Source organism: Mesoplodon bidens, assembly GCF_964165515.1.
Source record: "Mesoplodon bidens genome assembly, chromosome: 5".
Lineage (NCBI taxonomy): Eukaryota > Metazoa > Chordata > Mammalia > Artiodactyla > Ziphiidae > Mesoplodon > Mesoplodon bidens.
The window spans coordinates 114787133-114812703 of NC_138161.1; the positions used below are offsets into that span (position 1 = coordinate 114787133).

Consider the following 25571-nt stretch of genomic DNA (forward strand, 5'->3'; position numbering starts at 1 on the left):
TCTACTTGTAGGAATTTCTCCTAAGGATACAATTAAAGATGTGTGTGAAGATTTATGTACAAAAATCCTCCTTGTTTATAACAGTAAAACAGTGGAAACTTTACAAACTGCTACGACAGTGAAAAATGTACAACAGTAGGGGACTGGTTAAATAAATTATGCTATATTCATGCAATGGAATTCTGTTCGGACAATAACATGGATATTGTAGATGGATGCTTATTGGCATAAAAAATATCCACAATATTTTGCTAAGTAGAAAAAAGCAGATTCTAAAATTCTTTGTAAAGTCCCATTTTTTGTTAAGAAAAGAATTAAGATGTTAATGGTTCTCTAGGTGTTGTAATTATGAATGTGTTTTCTTTTGTCTTTCTTCTAGTTTTTACACACTTAATCATACATAGCTTTTGCTATAAGATGATGGTTACTTAAAATTTTTGAATAAAATGGAAAGGAATGACCTAGGGAGAGCTCAGGGAATGAGAAGGGAATCAATGATGGAACCCAATCACCTTGAAGCCCATCTGGCTTCTGTCCATGTGGTGTTCCTCTCAGATCGTATTTGCTACATGGCTGCGTGGTAGAGTACAAGGAGCAGACTGAACTTAGGTTCCATTCTACTACAAACTCTGGACCCTGGGCAAACTTTGATTCTCTAAGTCTCGGTTTTCTCACCTTTATAGTGGGGAGAATAACATCTTCCTCAAAACGGTTATGCGACAATAAGATGCACAGACATATTGTTGTTGCTTAATAAATATTAGTCCATTCTCCTTTTCTTCCGACTCCTCCTTCTCTGCTGGCCCCAGATTCAACCTCTAGAGTCTTTTTGGCCCTTACAGTGGGAATTAATGCCTCCTCTCTCCAAACTCCCAAAACGCTCTCTTTGGACCTCTATTGAACACTGACTGAACTGTGCTCTGAACTGGAATTAGTGGCTTAGCTCCTCTCCCTCCCTGACTGTAACCAGAGTTGAGTCACCTCTCTATCCCTAAGGCACCTAGCACAGTGCTTTGCACACAGGGGATGCTCTATGAATGTTTGCTGACTAAATTCATGGTGCTTTTTATGACTTCGCTAATCCTGGATTGATTACTCAAAGGCTGGAATACTCTAGGGTTAGTTTATTCAGATCTCTTGGAATGTTTCTCCTCCCAATTTATAACTCTGGCAAGGTTTATCTTCCAATTTGCAAAGAGATGACCAACAGAGAAATAAAGAGAAGCTCACCCAGACCTCTAGCCTCTTTGTCAGAAGCTCTGCAGAGAGAGCTGGAGGAAGAAGAGTAAAGTGAAGGTTGTTTCTCCCTCCCCAGAGTAGAGGTGACACGTCCCCACCCATCCCAGTGCTTAGACTGCCGGAGCTTCCAACAGGACAGCTTAGGGCCGAGGGGAATTGGATAGGTACATCATTCCACAGGCCTAGGTCCTCTTTGACCCGAAGTAAAGTCCTCTCCACTCCTGCCTGTTTGTCGCTGGCGCTGTGCAGGAGTATCTGGTCCTTCTCTGTCCTCTCCCCCGTCCTCCTCCAGCCGGGTCTCTCCACCCTGCTCTGGGGCGCATCCTTCCGGCTAACACCTTGCTAGGTAGGGAGCCAGCCTGGCGCTGACGAAAGATCTTTCTGTTGCAAGTCAGGAGACCTGTGTGGCCCATGGCAAGTTAATTAGGCTCTGAAGCCTTAGTTTCCGCATTTATAAACTGGGAATAATCACACGGGCCCTGTCCCCTGTCACAACCCAGGGTTATTGAGGAGAATCAAATGAGATTAAAAAAAAAAGTATGAACTGGCAAAGAGCTCTTCACAAACGTCAGGTGTTCGTAATGCTGTCTGTGGGGTTCCCTCTGGGTAACTCTCCACCAAAGCGTTCCTGTCCGCCCCGCCCTAGCTGCATCGGCCTCACCCACTGCATCTCCATCTTTCGCGTCACTGTCTTCCTGCGCCTCAGAGATACTCAGTCTTTCCATCTCCACCGTCCATTTCCGGGTCTGGCTCTTGGGCCCCTCCGGCCCTCCAGGGACTCTGGTCTTCGTCTCCCTGCGGCAGTCGCTGCCTGGGCGCCCCCAGGCCGGTGCGCCCTCCTTTGGTATAGCCGCCCGGCCAGAGAATCGCCCAATAAGAGCGCCGGACTCAAATATGACAGCTCAGGAAGCGGCCAATCGAGCCGGGCCGGGGAAGGGGGGCGCAGCGCGGGGGCTGAAGTTGGGTTGAATGGGGGGATGGGGATTAAAGGGGGATACAAAAGAGGGGAGCTAGGACTAGGGGCGCAGGAACCCAAGCAAGGGGCGGGGGAGGACCGCACGGCAGCCAGGTCTGGCGAAGGGACCACGGGCTGGACGCGGCTCCAGGCGCCAGGGAGGGAGGGGGCGCGGCGAGAATTTTAGGTGAGGAAGGGGAGCTGGGGCCCCCACGGTACCGGGCGCCTCACGAGGCCGGGCCTGAGGATGCCAGCGGGGCGCCGAGGCGGGGGCCGCGGCCCGGCCGGGGGCGGAGGCGGCCGCGCGCCGCTGTGAGCCGAGGCCCGAGCGGCGCGGGGGGCGGGGAGGCGGCGGGAGGAGGGGATGCGGAGGGCGCTCCGGCGGCGGCGGCGGCGGCAACCGGGCGAGAAGGGAGGAGCGGCGCGAGCGGCCGGAGCAGCGCAGGGCCCGAGGCGTGCATGGCGCGCCCTGAGCCCGGCTCCCGCGGGTTCCCCTGGAGCGCCCCCGGGGCGCAGCGGTTCTTGGGCCGGCCCCTCTCGGCCGGCTGCCTCTGAGCGCCGGCCCTCGATCTCTGGATACCGTGCTCCCTGGGAGAAGCCCGCCTGCGTTGGGGCGGAACGGCGGCGGTGCTGCGCCGGATTCCGCCCTCAGCTTAGTCCTTCTGCGCCCGGCCGCGGCGGGCCCGCAGCCGGCGGCGAGGAGCCTGGAGCTTGCGGAGCCGGCGCGACAGCCCTCCTGGGCCAGCGGGTCCGGGCCAGCTCCGCTCCGTTTTGGGGGAAGGGGGAGGCGAGAGGGGAAGGGCCGCGCTGCAGGAGCCGGTCCTCGCCCCCGCCCCCCTGCGCGGACACGCTGAAGGCTGGGCTCGGCTTTCGCGGGGGCCAAGCTCCCACTCGCCGCGGGAGGTGGGGGATGCGGGCGACGGCCCCTTTGGGCTCCAGGACCCTCCCCCCAGGGCTCGGGAGCTGTTGCTCCGCCCGCCGCCCCCTCCCCCGTCCTCTCCACCCCCCCATCCCACCTCCCCACCCCTCGTAAGAAAATAATGCTGGCTGGCGCCCGCACCTCCCAGTCGCTCCCAGTCCGCCGCGAGGAAAGGGCGCCCGCTTGGTCTCCACGCCGGGACCCCTACCGAGCCGCCTTAGCTGCCGCCTCGCCGCGTGTGCCGCTGGGCTCCGCTTAGGCAGAATCTGCGAGCGCCGCGCCCGAGCATTGCCAGCTCCGGGGAGGCGCCGCCCGCAAGGACACCTCTCCGTCCCGCCTCGTCCGCAACTCCGGTCCTTGTCGAGCTCGACGCGAGCCAGGAGTCCGGACGTCCCTCTGCGCGCAGCTCAGCAGCTCGAGTAGTCCCCGCTGCCCCAGCTCGGAGCCAACTCCATCTCGGACCTGGGACTACTGACGCGGATTCTCAGCCACTTCTCACCTCGGGGCTGTGCCTGCCTCCCGCTTGCTCTCCCGCTGCCCTCCTTCTCCGCTCAGGACGGGGGTGCCAAGATGCCCCGCTACTGCCCAGGGCCCCGGGCCGCCCCCGACGTGTGACCCCAGCCTGGTCCCCCTGCTCGGCCGTCCGCCCTCCCCTTGGAGAACCCCGGCCCGGCCCCCGGGGGAGGAGGAAGAAGACGACGAGGCCGAGGGGGGGATGTCCAGCTCCAAAAGCGTGAGCCCCCCGGGCTACACGGCGCAGACAGCGGCGGCGCCGGCGTCCCGGGGAGGCCCGGAACACCGCTCGGCGTGGGGCGAGGCCGACTCCCGCGCCAATGGCTACCCCCACGCCCCCGGGGGTTCGGCCCGCGGCTCCACCAAGAAACCCGGAGGGACGGTGACCCCGCAGCAGCAGCAGCAGCGCCTGGCCAGCCGCTGGCGCAGCGACGACGATGACGATCCTCCGCTGAGTGGGGATGACCCCCTGGTTGGGGGCTTCGGCTTCAGTTTCCGTTCCAAGTCGGCCTGGCAGGAGCGCGGCGGCGACGACTGCGGTCGCGGCAGCCGGCGGCAGCGGCGGGGCGCGGCCGGCGGGGGCAGCACCCGGGCGCCCCCTGCGGGCGGCGGCGGCGGCTCGGCGGCGGCGGCGGCCGCAGCTGGCGGGACGGAGGTGCGCCCCCGTTCTGTGGAGCTGGGTCTGGAGGAGCGGCGGGGCAAGGGCCGCGCGGTCGACGAGCTGGAGGCCGGCGCCGTCGAAGAAGACGAGGGTTCCGGAGATGGCGGCAGCTTGGCAGGCTCGGGCGCGGGGCCTGGCGCGGTGCTGTCGCTGGGCGCCTGCTGCCTGGCACTGCTGCAGATATTCCGCTCGAAGAAGTTCCCGTCGGACAAGCTGGAGCGGCTGTACCAGCGCTACTTCTTCCGTCTGAACCAGAGCAGCCTCACTATGCTCATGGCTGTGCTGGTGCTCGTGTGCCTCGTCATGTTGGCCTTCCACGCGGCACGGCCCCCGCTGCAGCTGCCCTACCTGGCCGTGCTGGCGGCTGCCGTGGGTGTGATCCTCGTCATGGCCGTGCTCTGCAACCGCGCCGCCTTCCACCAGGACCACATGGGCCTGGCCTGCTACGCGCTCATCGCCGTGGTGCTGGCTGTCCAGGTGGTGGGCCTGCTGCTGCCCCAGCCGCGCAGTGCCTCCGAGGGCATCTGGTGGACTGTGTTCTTCATCTATACCATCTACACGCTGCTGCCCGTGCGCATGCGGGCCGCGGTACTCAGCGGGGTGCTTCTCTCTGCCCTCCACCTGGCCATCGCCCTGCGCACCAACGCCCAGGACCAGTTCCTGCTCAAGCAGGTAGGGGCCCACCTGGGCATAGGGACTGTATAGTGGGGTGCGCAGGCCTAGGCCTGACTCCAAAGAAAGGCAACCCACTTTCACCCTTTAAAGTGGTGAAAAGAGCCAGAGAGACATGGCTGTGTCAGCTGTGTGGTGTCTTCTAGCCCCCGAACCCCCTCTGAGCCCCGTCATCTTCCTCTACAAAAAGAGTGCTCTTGTATGTAATGTTCCCGCTGGTAGAAGACACACCAAACCTTAGCCATTATTGTAGGGATGCTAATGAGGAAGGAGAGTCGGAGGAGAAAATGCTATGGAGAGGTCCCCTTCTCTGTGCTTCTGTCTCTGTATATAAAAGGCCCCTGAGAAAAGTGGCTGGCCCCTGTAGCAGCCTCCCCGCTCCTGAGGGCCACTGATGGTTTGTTAACCGAATGTCCTGGATGGAGGGTTGGGGAGGGGAGACCCTGGGCGCCCCTTGCCCAGTCTTAGGGAGGGGAGATGATATAACCCTGCCAGTGGTCTGGGACTGGGGGTTCGGGAGCTGGAGATATTTCTGAACTTGAGGGAGGACTGACAAGTTTGTTTCATTTGTGAAAGCCAAAAAGCTGCCTTCAGCAAAGGTGGGAAGGAAACTTTGTGTGTGGTGATGGTCCCCCTCCTGGCCTGAGCAGAAAGCTAGTGTTGGAAGTCGTGACCCCTTCATGTGGGTGCTCCTGGTTATTGCTTATGGTGGGGGCTTTTAACCCTCCTGGGACGGGTTAGGCTAGCCTTGAACGGTAGGCTTAGGAGGAAATAAAACTTCTCCCTGGTTAACTGGTGACTCCCCTGAAGACTTGTGGGAGAGAGGTGTGCTTGCCATGGCGACCTTGGGTGAGACCAGCTCCTCTGACATGCACACCTTCTCCCTTTAGCGGTCCCCTTGTATGTGGCTCCATGGGCCTCATCCATTGGCCCCTGCTGAGCCTACTTGGTTGTGGTGCAACCTACTTGGCTGTGAGAGTCAAGTGGGCCTTTGCTGCAGGCTAGTCTCCTGACTGTGGAACCTAGTGCATCCCCCCCACCTCTCTCCAGGCAACTGCATCCTCTAACAGAACTTCTTAACTCTATTCCATTGTCTTGCCTTCCTCCTCCCCGCTTCTAGTGCCTTTTCTCAGACCTCAATCTTGTTGGGTACTGCGTCTTTCTTGAGGGGTTCTCCTGTGCCCCCTGGCTTCCTGGGTATCATACTCTCCCACAGGGAATACTATGGGCTTCATGGTGCTGGGCTCTCGCTGCACCTCCAAGGTGCTCTGTGACTGGGAGGGAGGGAGGCTACAACCTCTCTGGGCCCCGGGTTCCTTGCCTAGTAAAGGAGAGGCTTTTGCATGCCCCTTCCAGTTCCAGCCCCTCTGTGCCAATCCTCACCTTCTGCAAGGAGCTCCTCCTTGCATTCCAGCCATACTGGCCTCTCCCTCTTTTGCATGGCCAACAATGGAGTCAGAGCCACAGAGTGGGGCACTTACTTATTCCCCAGTGCCCACTGGTTTTACTCCCCATCCAATGTAAGCTCCTTGGATGCAGGAATCCTGAGGTGTATGTGTTTTTCCTTCTCTACCCTCTCTCCTTTGTCTAGCACAGGGTAAGTTACTTAGTAGGGATTTAATAACTGCTTAACAATTTGATTGTGTTCCAGTAGGTGAAGTAGTTGGGGTTGTTGATGCTAACTTAAAGTTTTTCTGATCTGGGATCAGAAGGAAATAAAATCTTTAGAGATCAGCTCTGAACTTAAGAGAACAACCTATTGAGAGCTGGTTTAAAAAAAGTTATAAAAAAAGTTAACTACTATTGTGAGTGCTTATAAAGGATCCTAATGTTTTGACCTGGGGACCCAAGCTCTCACATGAGTATTATACCTTTGGGGGTTGTTCCTGGCTTGAATGGGAGGCAGGTTGCTTGGGTGGATATAGCTTTTCTACAGAAAGAAAGGCATGACATCCACATGGAGCAGCAGAGATTTCCGGGATCATTCAGAGTATTTACTGAACCAGACTTGGGACTCAGGGTCTGATTACAGCCCTAGGAAATCCTAGACGTGTGATTTTAGGAGACTGGAGTCAGATCCCAGGACAGGAGTGCTGGACTAGGGAGCCCCGTCTCCATCTTAGCATGAAGATGCCATTGCAGCAACAAGAGTTGGCTGACCGACTTCCCCATCTAGTTTCTCAGACCTGTCCATCTCCCCTCTCTCCCCACCTCCACCACCTCCCACCCCATGCTTCTTTTACCCATTGTGGTCTTCAGACCTTCCCTTGTCTGTAGGCTTTTGGGTGGGTTTGCACTTAACTTCTCATGACCTACTCTGCTGAGTATAGCAGAGCTTGTTAGGAATGGTCCACGATAACAGAATGCAAGCATTCTTTCTATTTGACTTCAGAGAAAACTGTATTTTTTTTCGTTTGTATTTGATTTGCCTTTCTGATTATGTCTGATATAAACTTTGTATTTCTTGAGCAAACCCTATTGGATGGTGGGAAATATTAGTGGGACAGTCAAGCATTATCCTCTGCCTCAGGTTACCCCAGAGCAGCAGGTGTTAGAAGATGGCTTGCATTAGATGCCTTGTTCTTTTCTTTGGTGAAGATACACATCCAGGGAAATGGGGCTGCAGTATGCGGTCTCTAATGCGGGGGCTTTGGGAATTTCCCTCCACGGTGCCTTGGACACAGAGTGGGCCCTCAGGAAACTGTGTTGGCATTTTCCACTTCTCCTGAGAGGCTGGGCCCCTTGCTCCTACAGCCTAGATCTTCAACATCAGTATCTGATCTGGATTTTTTTTTCCCCTGGCCCCTCTTCTCTTTGGGGCTCTTCCCTTTGCTCCAGTTAGGAGGAGAAACATCTAGTGTCTCATCTGGTGCCTCTTGAGAGAGTGGAGGGGCAAGGTGGGGCAGCCCTTTTGGGGGATGATGTTTCTTCCTTTTGCTAAATCTGATCTAGCTCTTCCCCTGGTATTCATCCCCCTCCCCCTGCTCTTTTTCTGTCCCTTCCTTTCTCTTGCCTCCCCCTTCAGTCCCCTGTTGTTCTCTGCCTACCTCTCCTCTCCTCTGCCTGCCTGCTTTTCTGCTTCCCCATCTCTTACTTCCCATTTGCAGCCTCTCAGCCTCACCTTCTGTGCTCGCCTCAGTGTCGTCTCCTTGGTGGGGTACAGTAGGGGCGTCACGGGTTGTTTTTTTCTCCTTCTTTGCCTGTTAGAAGTCCCTCTGCTACACCCATACCATAAATAACACTCAAGCATCTGCCAAACACATTCCTCACTTGTGTTAATAGGCTGCAATGATGCTGGAGCCTGTTGCCATGGCAACCTCATTTTTGTTTGACTGTATCCCACTCTGCTACATAAAGCCTCTGCATGCACTCACACACAAACAAGTACACTCACACAACTATTGCACATGCTTAACTATTAGAGATTATTTTGGAGGAAACATCTTTGGGCCCCATGGGGGCGGGCCGTCATTTGGCCAAGGAGATGAATGTCTCTGCTTGTCCAGTGTTACTCTAGGAGGTGATAATGGATGCAGGAGCTCTTTGAAAAGTAGAAAGTCCTGTTCAAATGTGGGGTATTATTCTGCAGCCACATTAAACCCACCTGACATGGTTTCTGAAGAGAAGATTCTGACCCCGTGTGGGTCCCCGTGAGCTTGGGAGTGCTGTCAGAGGTTGGTGGTGTCAGGCCTTTGTGGTGTGGGCTGACCCATCCCTACCCAGCTACCATCAGCTCCTTCCTCTCTTCCCCTAACCCTTTTGGAGAAACTCAGTGATTTCCTGCATTTCTGCCTTTGTGCCTGTTTGAACACACAACTGTCACCAGTTGTTCCAGAGATCAGAAAGGCACAGGTGCTGTGTGGGTGATGTTCTGTGACCATGAGCACGTGTGAGTGTCTAAACTGAGGAGTCTGGGGCTGGATGGGGGTGGGGAAGCAGACCAAGAAGTGACTGCTCTGGCTGCTGAGGGGTGGGTGCCTGGGTCCATGTGTGGGAGTGTGTCTGTCACGTGGGCTGGCCCCAGTGTGTACGTGCATGCATGTGGACGTACGTGTGTGTGTGTGTGTGTGTGTGTGTGTGTGTATCTATCTGTCTGTCGTGTGGGCTGGCCCGGGTGGTGGAGGGGGGCCCAGGGAAGCCTTTGTGTTGACTTGGAAAGGAGATCATCACAGCTCTGTCCTGCTTATTCTCGGTTGGTGGCTGGCTTCCTATGGCTGTTTGCATTTCTGATTCTGGGCCTTGATTGACTTTCTGACCTTGACCTCTGGCTCCTCAGGGAAATACCCTGGATGCACACGCCCCCCCCCTTATCATAATGAGGCTGGGGGCTAGACTCGAGTGGTCAGCCCACTCCATGGAGTCCCATGGCTCCATGGAGTCCTACCCTTCCCTTTCAAAAACGCAAGCTGCCCACCCACTCAGCCATCCGGTGAGCCCCGTGGAGAGCTGGCCCCTCGCTCTGGAACTTGGTCCAGAGGCCTGTGCAGTGCGTTACTGTGTGCACTGCTCCAGCCACTGCCTCCCTGCCCACGGAGGGGTGGGAGGACGGGGTGGTGGTATGGAAGAGGACACACACTTTCACAACTCCGGGAATCGTCTGCCACCAGTTACTTCCCCCATCACCCCCATTTCTGGAAGAGAGAAATCTGGCCATAGTGAACCCCAGCAGCAACTGCGGGCTGGGGAGGGAGGTGGGCTCTGAGTTTGTAGCCGGGGAGGGTCTGCTTGTCTTGCCTCAACGCTAATTGTATTTGCCGATTATATTTGCTAATTGTTTTCAATGATTATGTTGCCTCCTTCTCTATGCAGCGGGAAGGGGATGCTTGGAGGTGAGCAGAAGCCTCGGGGGTGGGGGTCGAGCAGAGCTTCTAGATGGAGGGTCATCTTGTGGATCTCAGGGGTGCCTCGAGGCCTGTGGGGAGGACTTCAGGAATGGCAGAGACCCAGCTGAGGAGCAGAACGATCAGCTGCTGTACTTGTGGCAATGTTGACTGTTAATAATTCAATCTAAGTTTTGATCTGGAGCAAGAGCATGAGGTCTGTGTGCTGTGCAACACGGAGCACTGTGCTCATGTTTGTCTATAAAGAGGACACAGACGATGTATTAAACCCCAGCTCGGAAACCTGCCCAGCCTCACAGAAGAGTTTTAAATATCAGTGTAAAAGGCCTGGACAGAAGCTCCCCTGTGCACACAGGCCCTGACCACGGGTCACTCTGTCAGAGGGTGCACCTGGCAGCAGAAGCAGGGCTGTGGCCCTTGCTGGGCCTGGCCTCGTGTTCTCCTGAGAGGTGCGGAGGGAGCGCCCTCCTCGGTTCCAGCCAGGGGTGGGGTGAGTGTTGGGGGAGGGGACCGAGGTGGGAGCCTCTCTGTGACTGTACCAGTCTCTTGCTGGGTGACTTCCTGTCCACGGCTGCCTGCTTGGCACCTCCGTTCACTTTATTTATCTTGTGGTGGGTCCAGTTTGTGGTCGTTTACTTCCCAGGAGCATCGCCTGTGTTGGGAATGGAAACAGTTTGCCCCAGGAGCTCCAACGTGCTGGTGCCCATAAATCCTTTGGGTGCAGTTACATAAGTCACACTTTAGCGTATCATATCCTTCTTTCATCCCTGCCTATGAGGTGGGGGGAGCTCGCTAGTGGAGGGCAGGATCAGTGTTGGTTTTTTTTAAATAAATTTATTTATTTATTTTTGGCTGCATTGGGTCTTCGTTGCTGTGCGTGGGCTTTCTCTAGTTGCGACGAGCGGGAGTTACTCTTCGTTGCGGTACGCGGGCTTCTCATTGCGGTGGCTCCTCTTGTGGAGCACGGGCTCTAGGCATGCGGGCTTCAGTAGTTGTGCCTCGCGGGCTCTAGAGCGCAGGCTCAGTAGTTGTGGTTCTTGGGCTTAGCTGCTCCGCGGCATGTGGGATCTTCCCGGACCAGTGCTCGAACCCGTGTCCCCTGCATTGGCAGGTAGACCCTTAACCACTGCAGCACTAGGCAAGTCCCAGTGTTGGTTTTCTCTCCCAAACACGAAACTCCATGAAGATGATTGGAAAGCCCTACTTCCGCCCACGCCCCCCCACATTTTCTCCAGCCAATGTCCAGACATGGGGCAGGGGAGATCTCTCTTTATAACATTGTGAACAAAATCTGGGAGTTTCTTGTTAATGGACTGTGAGCTTCATGTGGACCTGCATTTCGGTCTGGCTGTTAGAAAAGACCAGTGGGGTCTTGGTTAGGCTTATGGGCATATCCGGTTCGTAGGAAGATTGAGGCCAGATCTGAAATACTATGTTTGATTCTAGAATTCAGAGGAGGGTACCAGATTGGTAAGGGGACTGGAAACCTTGACTTCTGAGAGAACACTTGAAAGCGTGGGAGATGTTTAGCTGGGAAGACAGCAGACTGTACAAAGGTAAGAAGGCAGAGACATGGGCAAAGTGTTATTTATTGCTGGGATCCCTGTTGCCACGTGTTAGAAGAGGGACTAAATTTATTTTCGGTTACTCCCAAGGGCAGAGTTGGGCCAAATGGGTGGAAACAGTAGACAGATTTCAGCTCCAGGTAGAAGATACCTTTCTAGCCTTTGGGGTTGCAGCCATCAAACCAGATGCCTCCTGAGGTAGCCAGCTGTGTCAGTGGAGGTGTTCAAGGGGAGACTGGACGGCTGGCTGCCAAGCTTGTTACTGAGGAAATGGAAGGCTCTGCTTCCAAAGGTCTGGGGTGGGTCCCAGGAAGGGGTCTATTTTTTTCAACAGCATGGATTTAGTTTTCCAAGCTCTCCAGCCGATATTGTTGATCAACTCTTAGGTTTGGGATCATTGGCTAAGATAGCCGCTCAGGTCACACCCAACCCTCGGATTCTTTAGTTTCGCGTCTTACCACAGCATGAATGCCTGCTGCAATCTGTTGGGGTGTCCTATCATCATGCCCAGCTCAGCCTCTGTTTAAAAGTCAGAAAGTCACTGCAGACCTGCAGGCCCATTAGGAGATGTCCAGGTGGGGCTGGCAAGTGACTGATGTAGGATGCAGAGCTGGAAGGCGATTGGTAATGGTGACATAGGGTAGGAAGGATGGCTCAGACCTGGATGCATATTCTCCTCTCATCCTGCCTCCCAGCTGTTCCCATACCCCGACTGTTGTTTGAGGCAAAGCAGTCTGTGGCTCAACAGTGATGGTGGTAGTGGTCATCAGAAAGATGGACCTTAGTTTGACTCCTGGTTTATTCATTCATTTGGTAAGTGAATATGAAAAACACTGAGGATACCCCAGGTCCACAATGGGTGGTACAGAACGTGGCAAGTGGGGAGATCAAGGGGTAGGCAAGAGGTTGGGAATTAGGAGATGCTTTGAAGGAGGAGGAGTAGGCTGTAAGGAAGGGAAGAGGAGATTGGAGCTGTGAGTATGGGGAGGGGAAAAGCTTGGAAGTGGGGGCAGGGATGCTCTCTGGGAACAATGGGATATAGTCACAGAAAAGGGGGGTAAACAAACAAACACCGGGGAGACAGTAATAGCTTTATTCTCTAGGCCAGCCTCATGTGTCAGCCTGGACACCACACCCCCTGCGCCCCGCCTCCTGACTCCCACACACACTTCTTGCTCTGAGAGGGTTATGAGCTGTTGCTTCTAGGCTTGAGGCATCCTGACCTCACACTTGGGTGGTCTCCTCTCCCTTCCCGTTAGGGACTCCCTAGGGGTTATCACACAGATCACCACAGTCCCGCTTGGCTCTTGGAAGGGGTCCTGAGGGACCTTGGTGCGCGACACGTAGTAGGTGCTCAGTGAGAGTTTGAATGAATGAATGAACGGGTGGTGGGGTGGGTGGACCGCTGCATGCAGACTCTCAGCTGTACCGAAGTGCTAGACCAACACCTCCACAGAAGGAGGCGATACAGCTCGGCTTGGAAGCCTATTTTGGTGGATTGTTATCCTACACTCTGAGCGGGGCTTCCAAAATCCCTCCTGCTGCAATTTAAAACGTGTGCCTTCTTGGAAACAGAAAGCTGTTGCCTGGCACTGCCGGTACTATATCCCTTCACAGATTTGAAAACCATTATTAAGTCATTCTTTCAGCCTTTTCCCCATTCATTCAGACAACAACCGTTTGTTAGATGCCTACAGTGTAACAGGCACTGTGCTAGACCATGAGGGTCCAAAAATGACTCAGCCTGGGTCCCAGCGCCCAGCAATGCCTTTAGCCCAGATGCTCCCTGTGACTGTCCTTTGGAGGGATGTTAATAGATGTTTCACATACACACATTCAGTCCTGTGTCAGATAAATTTAAGAAATACTGGGTTAAACAGAATTCTTTATTGTAGAACTTTAACGCTTTTAATATGTTAATATGCAGCAGAATTTGCCAAGAGGAGGCTATTGCATGAAGCCTTTATCAAACATATTTGACCGCAGAACCAGTTTTTGAAGGAATATAACAGAGGCATTAGTGTTTGTTGGAACTCATTTTGGGACACGCTGCTTCAGGGGCTGGGAGAATCTTTGAAATTTCTCAGGGTCCAGCCCCCTGCCTCTGGGGTAGGCCTAGGCAAAGTCATCTAGATGGGGGCATTTGTTTGTCTGGGGGCTTTCCTCCCTCAGGAAGGAGATTACTCAGCTTGCATTGGCTGGCTACCTGTTTTAAAGTCTCATTCCCCATCTGCATCTGAAATCCTTTATAAAGTAAGATGATGGGGCTGGAAGGGACCAGCGAGATGCCTCCTTTATCTAGTTTCAGTTTCCTTTAGGGGTTTTCTGCTGTCATTAGACATCGGAGCCTGTTGGGCTCTGTATATGACTTTTGGTGGGGCTGGGTGCCATGCACTGAGGGCATGGCTGCCCATGGGGAAGTCGTGATGGGCCATTTCAGAGCACCCTTCTTCCCCAAATTTTCTTTGTATCCTTTGCACTCCCACCCTCCAAAAGGAGGAAGACCTTAAAGAATATTGATTATGAACAATCAGTATATATTGAGTTTTTGTTGTAAGCCTGGCACTGGGCTAATCTGTTACGTATGTGACCTCATTTAATCTTAATATCAACCCTTTGAGAAAGATATTTTTATCCCTATTTCAGGGCTGCAGAAAATGGGATAAGAGAAGGTAAGTAACTTCCCCAAGGTCACTCAGTGAGTGAGCATAGCAGATGGTTCAGTGCCCGCCCATATTCCCTGGGCATGTACCTTTCTGCTCTTGCCAGCCAGACTGCCAGCTGTCGGCACCTGAGGGCTTTCTCTGGCCCTGAGCCTCTCTGCCTGTTTGTGGGACAGGTCAGAAGTGCTGGGGAGGGAGTGCCCATCCCTAGAGCAGTTCTTAACCAATGACTGTTGGGAGCTGGTGGATAAATACCCCAGCTCCCTTGACCCCGGTGTGGGAGGAGTATAACTTTGAGACGAGCCTTCTCTGTTGGCTTCTAGTCCTGCAGAAGGATTCAGCTCTGGTTGCCCACAGTGGTATAGATGTGAAAACATTTCTTTTTCTTTTTCTTTACTTTCCTTTTCTTTTCTTTTCTTCCCCTTCCTTCCTCCCTCCCTCCCTCCCTCTCTTCCTTCCTCCCTTTCTTTTTTTTTCTTTCTTCCCTTCTTTGTCTCATTTCTCCATTCCCTGTCTAATGTTTTCTGGGGCCACCTCCAGGTAAACCACTTCTTTCAAATCCTTGTCTCAGGATCTTTTTCCAGGGACAATCCAAGTTGAGAGTGGAGAAGCTGGAATTCTAATCTGGGTTTGACTTGAACACTAGGGAGGGCAGTGGCCACTTTGCTAGGGCAAAATGCATCAAGTGCAGAACTCTGTGGCAGACTCAGAACCCTAGTCCTGCCTGGCCCCTCACTCCTATCTGATAACATATTTTGTCACCAGTAGGGTGGTTTCTGGACTAGTGAGTGGAATGGTGTGAAAATTTAAAAACTATATACATATTTTTTGTTTATATATTTAATTTCTGCTTCTTAAAAATGTATGACTTTCTGTCACCTAGACAGTGGCTCAAATATCAGCCAAAGACTCAAATACTTGGACACCTGATTAGCATTTTATAGAGGACACAGGACTTTACCACGTGTGATCTTACTTGCTTCTCATGATGGCTCTGAGGAGGTGATGAGTTAAGAAGGTGCAGACACTGGTTTTTGGGCCCAGGGGCCCAGGAGAAGTCCCTGCTTATATGGTCCTGGCTGAGTTGCCTTACTCTCGCTCAGTCAGTTCCTGGACTGACAGGATCTGTTGTTGGGTGCCGATACAGTAATGCCTGCAAGAGTACTCATAGTTACAGACCTGTGCTGCTGGTATTGTGTTGGAGAGGAGGAAGTGGGGGTTCAGAGAGGTTAAGTGACCTCACTCAGGTCACACAGCCAGTTAGCTTAGGAGCTGCTATACAAATCCAGATCTCTGACTCCAAATCCAGTGCTCTTTTCACATTTGGACCCAGCCCCGAGTCCATCCCATGGTGCCTAAATTAGAAGGCACAGCTGCTATCAAGCAGTCGTCTTGGGTGGTTGTGGAACGTGCAGTTTCTTATTTGTGATGCCTTCCTTCCCACGTGGTGTCTGGCTCAGATGGGCGTTAAATGATTTGTCATTTCCTGAGCCTGCAGTCATGCTGCGAGCGGGGGTAGTGCTGAAGTGTTCAGGGGGCACCTGGGATCAGATGTTTACCTGTGAAGAGCCCCCGAATGGTCTTCTGGATGCGTGAGGAGGGACCGAGACCCAGGAGATGGGTCAGACTCAATGCTGGGATAGCTTAGGTCTGGGTGCGAGGCCGCCTCATGTCCAGGCTTCTGGTGGTGTACATGGAACAGGGGTGGGAAGGAGGTGGCTGGGGACACACATCAGGATCGCTTCTCGGAGGTCAGACCTGGGGTCTTTCTGTAGAGTTGCATCTAGTAGATGGCACAGTTTAACGCTTACTCTAGGAGGTCTTTATTTCGTTTATTTATTTATTTGGCCACGCCGTGATGCACGCAGGAGTCTAGCTCCCTGACCAGGGATCCAACCCACGCCCCCTGCAGTGGAAGCATAGAGCCTTAACCACTGGACCACCAGGGAAGTCCCTCTAGTATGTCTTTAGAGCCCAGCTCCCCACAACCATCAACATCCTAAAAAGTACCCCAAACATCCTGCTTCAAATCATTTTCTGTCCTTGTCACTCTTCTCAAGAAAACTAAAGGAAAACGTAACTCCTACCCAAGTGCAATTCTTTTGCTAAGTGGATTTTCAAGGTTTTATTTTTGCATTTTCTTTTGGGGGTGGGAAGGCTGTTTATTTGTTCACTTAACATGCCCAAGCCCCCAGTCTTCCTCTGGCCAAGTCCCTTTTCCTGTAAGCATTTCACCACGCCATCTGGAAGGGACCCAGCCATCCTGACAGGCTCCCAGCGGGTAACACCAGCTCGGAAGTGCCTTGGCTCTGACATCTCAGCCAAGGAGGCTGCCGAGGGAGAGGGATCATCACTGAATCCCAGGTGAGCAGTGTAGGCTTGTACCCCTCCCTGTCGAGGGAGAGGTGCCCTGCCTTTGCAACATCTGACACTCTGCATCTAACATCTGAGTCACTCTGAAACACCCTCTTCTTTTTCTCTGTAGCACTCATACTGGTTTGTAATTTTATCTCTGTAGGTCTATCTATCTGTCTTTCAACTTGACAGTCAGCTGTCTGAGGACAGGGACCTTGTCTGTTTGAATACTCAGATATTTACTGAATGTTACTGACTTTCTAACCCCTACTGCCCAGCACTGTGGGAAGAAGGTGGACAGTTCCCATTCTCAGGTTCTACAGGGAATGCTGACTCTTGGCAGCCAGGGGTCCCTCATGGGGCTCCCTCCCTGCACCAAGGCAAGCTTGTCCTCCACTGGCAAGGGGCTCTGGGCCTGGGGGTGTGGGCTTAGAAAACACTGCTTTCCATCTTTGCCCTCCCTCCCTTGGGTTCCCTACTGGTCTGTTGGGTGATGTCAGGAAGTGTCCCTGTTGCCCCCATTTGCCTCTCTCTCCCATCCTTGGTCCCCTTTCTTCTTCTCAGCTTTCTTCTGGTATCTTTTTCCTCCTCCTGAGTCCTCCCACTTCCCTCTTTCCAGCTGTAAGATGTGGGAAAGACCGCAGAGACTTGCCAGGAGGCAAGTTCAACTGTAAGGACAATAAATATAAGCCTGGATAACTACACAAATTCCAAACAGTATTCTTCATTCTTTTCAAAGCAATCCCATGAAACAGCAGTTCTCACCGTGCGTTATAAACTTCCTTATGGTTGATTGCCCTGTATTACAGTGCATGTGTCAGCTCCGTTTTTCACCTCACACGCCCAAGGCTGAGACTTCAGCTCTTGGGGTGGGTTAACCTCCAGTCACCCTACGGAGCTTAAGGCGTGGGAAGTGAAGGTATATCTAGGAGTTTTTACATAACCCCAGTATCCAGGCTCATCTGGGGTGGGCCTGGGCATCAGCATTTTGGAATGCTCCTGCTGATTCTGACGTGCCGAGGGATGAGAACTACTGCCCTGAGCCACCCTTCATCAGCAGAGGGCTCACAAGGATGACGCCGAGTCTGATTTATGGCTATATCGAAAGGGAAGTTGCTTATATTGAAAGGGGTTTATTGTGGTGATTCAGTAAAGAGTGATGGCCACTAAAAATGATTACAGGCAGGTAATAGGGGAAGAAAACTTGATTGGCGGTTGGTGTATAAAATCTTGTCAGGCAAGGCTGTGGCTCAGTATATTTATGTTCCTCTTATCACCAGCAATTAGTCCCAAACATGGCTCGATAAATGGATTAGTGCAGTGCTATAATAACTGCAAGGATATTTTAGAAAATGAGTGCTATACCATGTGTTCAATGGAGCCATCTTAGCAGAGCAGCAAATCTCACTCAGCATTCCTGACGGCCTCTTAGCTACAAACAGATGCCTAGTGATAAGTGTCAGCTCTTCCCTTCTCTCTTTTTTATGTGGTATTTCCCTTTTGAATAGGAGAAATTGTACATTAGTCTTTGTGAGTCTCCCTCCAACTAGAATGTAAACTAGAAAATGTCTGTAGTAGATGCTCAATAAATATTTGTTAAAGGAATGAATGAATTTGCTCACAGCAGGTAAATAGCAATGTGAGTCCAGCACTAATACCGCCATTACTTTTTCTTCAACCCTTGAGCTCGTGAAATATGTAAGGAATTATACAGTTAGTGACTCCCCATTTGCACATATTGTTATCAGCATGTGTGGCAAAGAGTAAAGAAAGGTGATGTGTAGGGTGATGAAGAGATGGAGCTTGCACTCTGAAAGGATTTCCTTCCTGTGCACTTTGAAGCTACTTCTTTCCTAGTACCTTTGGTTAGAAAGGTACAAGGATCCTGCTGTAGCCCTTGTGCTCTGGGAGGACTGAGAGATGCACATGAAATCAGGGTCCATCTGAGGACTGGAAGGGTTGAAAGTCACCAGATGTGTGGGCTGAGGCCTGGGAAGCATCCCTATCCAGGACCGAGAGACATCCTTGGGTTAAATCCTCTATGAAAGGCCACATGTGGATTACGACGTGGTCTTTTTTGGAAAAGGGTTATCTGGGGAGAGTTAATTTTGGATTTTGCTTTACATTTATTTTTAAAGTGTAATATTTCTCCGGCATTGATGACAATGGCCTAGAAAAGCCAGTTAGTCACCATCTGACATCTTCCCCTTGTGGGGTGTTTGCTGCCCCTGCTTCTTTCCCACCTGATGTCTCTGGGGCTGATTTAAATCCTCTCCCTCGGGGGCCTCTGGGGTGATTTCACTGGCAAACAGATCTAAAGGGAAGTCCTGCTGGATCTAAGTGGTGTCATCCTCTGCTCTGATCCTGGGTGACAGGGAGTGGCCTCTGGCGCTGCTCTTTGCTTCTCCTTGGAGGGGGCGATGGCATCCAGGTGAGGTCTTACCCTGCCACATCCAGGTCTGTAAGACTGGTTCCAGCCTGTGTTCTCCAGTAGTTTTTTTGTTCTTTAATTTTACTCTGTATAGTCTGAAGGGAGTAAAAGGAAAAGCACCCAAAGCCTGTTTTTAAAGAACAGACCTGGTTTCTCTTAAGGGATCAAAAATATATGGACTGTTCCATCCCACTTCCCCTAGGGTCATCTCTGGTTCCACTGTGGAGCAGGAAGAGGGTCTCAGGGCAGATGCTGGAGCCTCTGTACTGCGAGGGGATGGAAGGCGGGAGGAGGCACTGGGAGAGGTAACAGAGGCGGCATCCCTGCAAACTCAGTTGAGAGGTGGGGAGAAGGGCCAAGGCTGGTCCTGGAGTGATGTGCAGGGCATTTTCTGCTGGATCTTCACACCCGCAGTTGTAATTCATCTAAGAGGGACCACTGGGGCCTGGAGGGAGCAGGGCAGTGGCTGTGGGCAGGTGAGCTCAGAGGACCTGTTGCAGTTGAGCGCAGGTGTAGAGCAGGGCACAGAGGCTCAGAGCCTTGGATCTCCCGGAAGCCAAGAAGCCACCAGGCCAGCCACACGCAGGTGCCATATGCTGCCCTGACTTCTCCCACCTGTTCCCGCCCCCTCGTGCAGCACCACCCTTCCGGGGAATGGGTATCAGGTGGTCTCAGAAGTGCCTCCCTTTGTGTTTGCGTGAACTCTGACCTCTCCAGGCCCCCAGAGTGAAAAACCTGGGGAACCTACCTTACTGGCAGGTGGGAATGGGCGGGACCAGGTGCCTGGGCTCCTGCTCTGAGGAGAGGAGGGCTTTGGGATCTGCGTTCATCCAGGGCTGGGGAGGGGCTGAGCACAGGCACTCCCTGGGGAGGGGGGCACTCCTCTTTCTTCCTTTTTTCCGGGGGCCCCTCTGGACTTGGAGGTGTCCTGATAGCCTGCCTGGTGTAGGGTGGGCTGTCCACTGGGAACAGCATCTCTTTCTTTTCCATTCACCAGTCTTTGCTGCAGTCCTGATGAAGCCCTGGGGCCCTGGGCATGGGGAGGAAAGAGGGGACATTGTCCTTCCCCTGGGGGAATGTTCAGTCTGATGGCAATCTTTTGCCTTTCTGAGATACCCAACTTAAAGATAGGACAGTGTTGCTAATTCCTATCATTTATCACGCACTTACTGTGTGCCAGGAAGCGCTGAGCACTTGGTAACTTATTTGATCCTCGTAATCTCCCTTTAGGTAGGTGTTGCTTTTTCTTTTTAAAGAGGATAATTTATAGATGAGAAAATTGAGGCCCAGAGAAGGTAAGTGGCTCCTGTAAGGTTGTACGTTTAGAGAGTGATACAGCGGGCTCCAGAGCTCGTGATCCCAGCCAGTACACCAGCAGCTCCCAAACAAGCGTGTGCAAGAATTCCCCATGAAATTTATTTAAAAATCAACTCCTGGGCCCCTTGTCAAGAGAGTCTGATCCAGTAAGATTAAGGTGGGCCCCAGGAATCTACATCTTAAGTAGGCACCTTAAAATTTGAGGTAGGTGCCCCAGGGATACAGTTCCACCCTAGAGTGCCTCCCCAGGTGGAGAAAGGATTGAGGCTGAAGTGATGGGGGGCGGTGCCCGGCCACCCGCAGAGACAGAGGTTTCTGTGTTGACTTCCCCAGGAGGTAGCTGGGGAAGGCAGAATGAGATGGTTAGACTGAGGGTAGGAGGTCCCTTTCTGCTGAGCCTGTGCCTGGTGGGTCTCAGGGGGCAGAGCTGGAGGAGGCTTTTGGAAGAACTGAGGGAGAGACTCTAATCTGGGGGGCGGGAGCTGGGAAGTGGTCCGGGAGAGAGCACGTGTCAACGGCCAGAGAAAGGAGGCAGACAAAGGGATTCTCAGATGACAGCAGGGACACCGGCTGTGACATTGCAGGCACAGAAGTTTTGACCGGGAGACATCTGCCTCTGCCTCAGTTTCCTCGTCTGGACAACACAGATCAGACATTCTCTGAAGATCCTTCCCGTGTGTACATTAACGGGGCACTGGGCCCAAATGAGAAAGGACTTCACTCCAGAGGCGTGGATGGGGAGCAGAATGGGGACGAAAATGATACAACCCTGGGGGGACTGAGAGTCACAAGGCCAGACAGTGCATGGCCCTCATGGGTCCTTGTCCATTGATCCTCCCGGTCAGAGTCCCTCCAGCTCCTCGAACTCAGCATGTCCCCAAACAAAATTCATCATGATCCCTAAATTGGCTTTATTTTTGTCATGTCCGTTCTCTCTTTGCCTAGGTAGTGGTGTTAGATGTTTGCTGGACTGAAATATTTAACAGTATCTACCATGTGTTAGGCACTGGGAAGCCAAGAGGAAAGAGCTGCAGACCCTGCCCTCAAGAGCAAGCCTGTGCATTGTGCCTCCTATACGCCTGACTCTGTTCTAATTGCGTTATTTTGTTCTGTTAACTCATTTAATCCCCACAACAGCCCTAGGAGGTGAACACTGTTGTTGTCACCCCCATTTTGCAGATGAGGGCACTGAGACTGGCAGGTTAGGTAACTGGCCCAAGCTCACACAATGAACCGGGCAGCCTGGCTCCAAGTCTGGGCTCTGACCTCCCAAGTGCAGTGGACAGACGGGCACTCACACCCTCTGGACGCAGCATGACACCTGCAGTTTTAGCAGCAGAGATAAGCATGCAGCCTATACCAGGGAGGGAGTGGGAAGAGGTATGTGGCAGAGGTGAGGCTGCTAGTATGTGGACTAGGTTGGGAAGAGTATAGGTTTCTGGGCCAAGGGGGTTGCATTTTTTGGAGGCAGTGGGGATCTCCAGAAGGTTCTCATGGCCCCATCTGTATTTGGAAAGGTGGTTCTAGTGTGTGGATCTGGAAGGAGCAGCCTCTTGGAAGAGGGAGAGCTGGTGCCGAGTGCAGAGGCTGCTGCCGTTGTCCGGGGAGGCTGGAGAAGTCCCGAGGGTGCTGGAGGGTTGAGGGTCAGGGCCTTCAACAAGAGGGGACGGGTCACAGGGTGCATCTGGGCATTTACCTATTAGTTTCTCCTTGCCTTGGTTACCAGTGGTGCCAAGCCCACAGCCTTGTGCTCCCTAACTAGGAGACCAGCTCGCCAGCCTCCGGGAACTAGATATCCTCTTTTTCCCAGGGGGCCTGAGGTGGATCCTGAGGGCCCTCCTCCTTACCTTTTCTTGGGCTTTAAATATCCCAAGTCAGCCTCCTCTCCTCAAATGCCCAGGGCTCTGCGTTTATCTAGGTGTTAAGCGCCCAAACATTCAACCTCTGAGCTCCTCCTCCCTCTGGAACCCGGGAGCCCCCACCCCAACCAGCTCCGTTGCCCAGAGATCTCAAGTCTCTGAGAATTTCATCTCTCTCTGGGCCACTGGCATCCTGGCCACCCTAACCCCCAGCAGAGCTCCTGGTGCTCCTGTAGGCCCAATATGACACCCTCCACGCACTGCCCCTTCTCGGGGGCCACTTGACAAAGTGCCCACTTAAGCCCCTTGTTCATTGCTTGCCCGCTTCCCCTTCCACTAGAACGTCAGCTTCTCCAGGCAGGGACTCCTCATGCTCACGGCTGTGTTCTCTGTGCCTACACAGTTCACATCCCAGCTCCGCCATGTCCCAGCTGTTTCTCCTTGGCAGGCTCCTTGTCCTTTCTGAGCCTAAGTGTAGTCCACAAAATGGGATATAATAAGAATTGCAGCCCTTGAAGGTTGTGTTGTCCATTCTATGTGATGATGTATGCAAAGCACTTAGCACAGGGACTGCCAAGAAAAACGCCCTCCGTAAATGACCCGATGTCTGTCCTGGCTACGTATAAGCTTTCAAATTCCCACTCATTACAGGAGGGCCTCGTGTTTCTCTTGAAGGCCTTTGTGTTTGGACAGCAGTAAACAGGGTAGGAGAAAATTGCTGGAGGAAGGAGTAGGTCCTGGGCCATGGGTTTTCCCCCCACCCCTGCCCCATCCTTATGCTGACTGCTGGCCACCAAGGTCCAGCACACACCGTCCAGGAGTGAGGCAGCCTCTAGAACTGACTGGGACCAGCCTGGGAGCTGGAGCCAGGAGTGCCCTGGGTGAGTGTGAATGGGGGGTGGGCTCAGCCAGGTCCCCCTGAATTTGGGGTTGGCTGTAGCTGAGGGAAGCTGCAGGGATGTGACCAGCATCCTCTCCAAGGACCATTCTAGAGAGGCCAGTAAATAAACTGAGGACGGTTTTGAAAGGGTTGGAACCACTAGGAAAGGGAGTGGGCACACATCTGCTTTTCCCAGATGTGCTTTCTTCTGTAACTTCATGATGACATGCACACCCAGCACAAAGGACAACAAAGGCACCCGTGGACCCCAGAGGCCTCAGGGCGGAGAACGCTCAGAGCCGGGGAGGCCTAGAGAAGGGCCTGAGAGAAATCAGATGAGACCCTTGAGGGATCTGGCCGAGGCTGAGCGACAACCAGGACATTGAGTCAAATCCCTCGCCCCCAAGTGAGTGTTTAGGCGGGGCAGGGCCCATGCCCAGGGCAAGAGATTGTGATGATGTCCAGAACATGCCCCCAGCTGGTTGGACCTTTGGGACTGGATGCAGGGCTGGCCAGCTGGGTGGACCGTAGGAGGACTGCTGGCACGTGGCCTGCCGGCTTTCTGCCCGTCCGTAATCTTGTGTGTCCCTGACTGGGCCCCTTCTCTCCAGAGCTGTTACCCTCACACTGAGCGAGGGGCCCCCGGCGCCTGGGCTGCACTTAACGATGTGTGGGGAGGGGCTGTGCCAGAGCCAGAAACCGCAACAGCCCCTGATCCTGGCTAATGGAGGCGGTCTTAAAATGGACATTTTTTTCTTTTTGGCTAAATTAACATTTGGCATTTCAGGGTGTTGGCCCCATGCCCGGCCACTTTGGCCTTCTGCCTGTCAGCTCCTTTGAGGCTATTTTTGCCATTCACTTATTTATTAACTATTATTGCTCCCCAGGACAGATGGGCGCATGCACGCACACACGCACACACGCACGCACGCGCACACACACACACACACACACCCTTCAACCCAGAACCCATTGGAAAATCCAGCCTGCGCCCACCAGGCTGAACATGGGATGCAAAAGGGGGAAATGACCAAAAGATGGTCTCTCTGAGTCAGGGTGGAGGAAGGGCTGTGGGGGTGATGGGAGGCCGCGACCTCCCCACGTTCATCATTCCCCAGAAACACCTCCACCCCCAAGGCATTTCTGTTCCCCTTCTCTTGCCATCAGGGGTGTTCACGAAGGAGCCACGTGGGAGGGGATTGTGGATCCTGCCTGAACCATCTTTCCACAGAAACCAGCAGGGAGACCTGGGAGATCTAAGGCCTCCTTGCTAGGAGGCAGGAGAGCCCTTGCTTCCTTCCTACAGGAGGCCTGCTTTTCTGCCCTGCTCACCAAACCCTCACCTTCCAGAGGAGGGAAACTTGGCTTCTGCCTTCAGAGAGCTCCCAGCCTGGTGGGGACAACCCTGGGCTCTGGTCGTGAGATGAAGAGGTGCCACTGTCTGAGAGCAGAGAGCATCAGGGGGAACCGGCCTCCGTTGAGGGGCAGTGTGCACATGGCCCTGACCACCATTTGATCCCCCTGAGAGCAGGTTGCTGGCAGCAGAGCAGGCGCCAGCCCCGCCACCCACACAGACCTGTGTGCAGGGCACTGTGTGTATGGTGTGAGATGATCCCCACGCTTGCGTCCAGTCTCCTTGCCTCAGGGCCAGTTTCTCTGCTCTGAGGCTGGGGCCCTGGCCATGTTCCCTCCCCTCAACAGCCTTCACCCCGGGGCTCCCAAAGGCCAGCATGGAACCAACAGGAGAATAGAACGAGCAATAGGGACCTTCCTGCTTCCTTCGGCTGCCTGGTGCCTTACCTGGGCCTTGGTGTGCGCTTGTGAGAATTGCGAATGATGCTTTTGCCGTCTCCAAGGCAATGAGTGAGGGGATCGGGGGCTGGAGTGGTGGCAACCAGGCCTGAGTCCCGGGATGGCTCCCTCTTTTCTCCCACTCAGCTGGCCAGCCCCACCCTTCCCATCTTAGGGCACGTGCCATCCACTTTCCTCATCCTCAAGACCCCTTTCTTGGCCTCAGGAAGACACTGCACTCCTGGGACTGGATACTTACTGCAGAGGGACTGCCAGCTGCCGGGCTATGTCCTGTGGGGCTTTTCTGCCTTGGGACTCGATGCCAGCCCTTCTCGGAGTCAGGGAACTCCTTGAGGGCAGGGGCTTGCCCCTTCCATCAGAGTGGGAGTGAGGCCAGGGGCTGCATTTCCTCCACTGAGACTAGGAGCTCCTGAGGACAAGGACCATATCTCCCCCATCAGACTGGGAGCTCCCTGAGAATGGGATCAGGACCCTCTTCCACCACTCAGGGCCCAGTTTCTGGCTGTGGGACACAAAGGTGCGCCTGGGTGCCTGGAAAGAGGGTAGAATTCTGGGGAGCCACACGGCCTTAGCTGGGGATATGGAAGATGAGAAACTTCCCATCTCCCTGCAGGAAGTCAGAGCCAAGAATTCCATCCCCTTAATCAGGAGCTTCCCTCCACTTCCCCTTCTTCCCAGGGGTGGGGTAGGGATGGGTTTTATAGCCGGGGTCAGGGGCAGAATTTCACAAGCCTGAGAGCCAGTTGAGCACTAAAGGTTTGTGCTAATAAGCTCAGGGCAGTCCGAGAGGCAGGCACGAGTGTGGAACAGGTGGGCAGTCAGGGAGGGCTGGGCTGGTGCCCCTGGTGGCCTTAAGACGAAGTGCCCTTTTGAGCTGCTGCCCTGTGTG

At 53.7% G+C, this 25571-nt stretch overlaps 1 protein-coding gene across 1 annotated transcript in view; it reads left to right on the plus strand.

The window, feature by feature from the left end:
• Positions 1 to 3270: 3270 nt before the first annotated feature.
• ADCY5 (adenylate cyclase 5) overlaps positions 3271 to 25571 on the plus strand; it is a 154173-nt gene continuing 131872 nt past the window's right edge. Inside the window, exon 1 of the mRNA XM_081235070.1 lies at positions 3271 to 4959. Coding sequence (XP_081091196.1) covers positions 3829 to 4959 — 1131 coding nt within the window. The 5' untranslated portion in view covers positions 3271 to 3828. The remainder of the gene's footprint in view (positions 4960 to 25571) is intronic.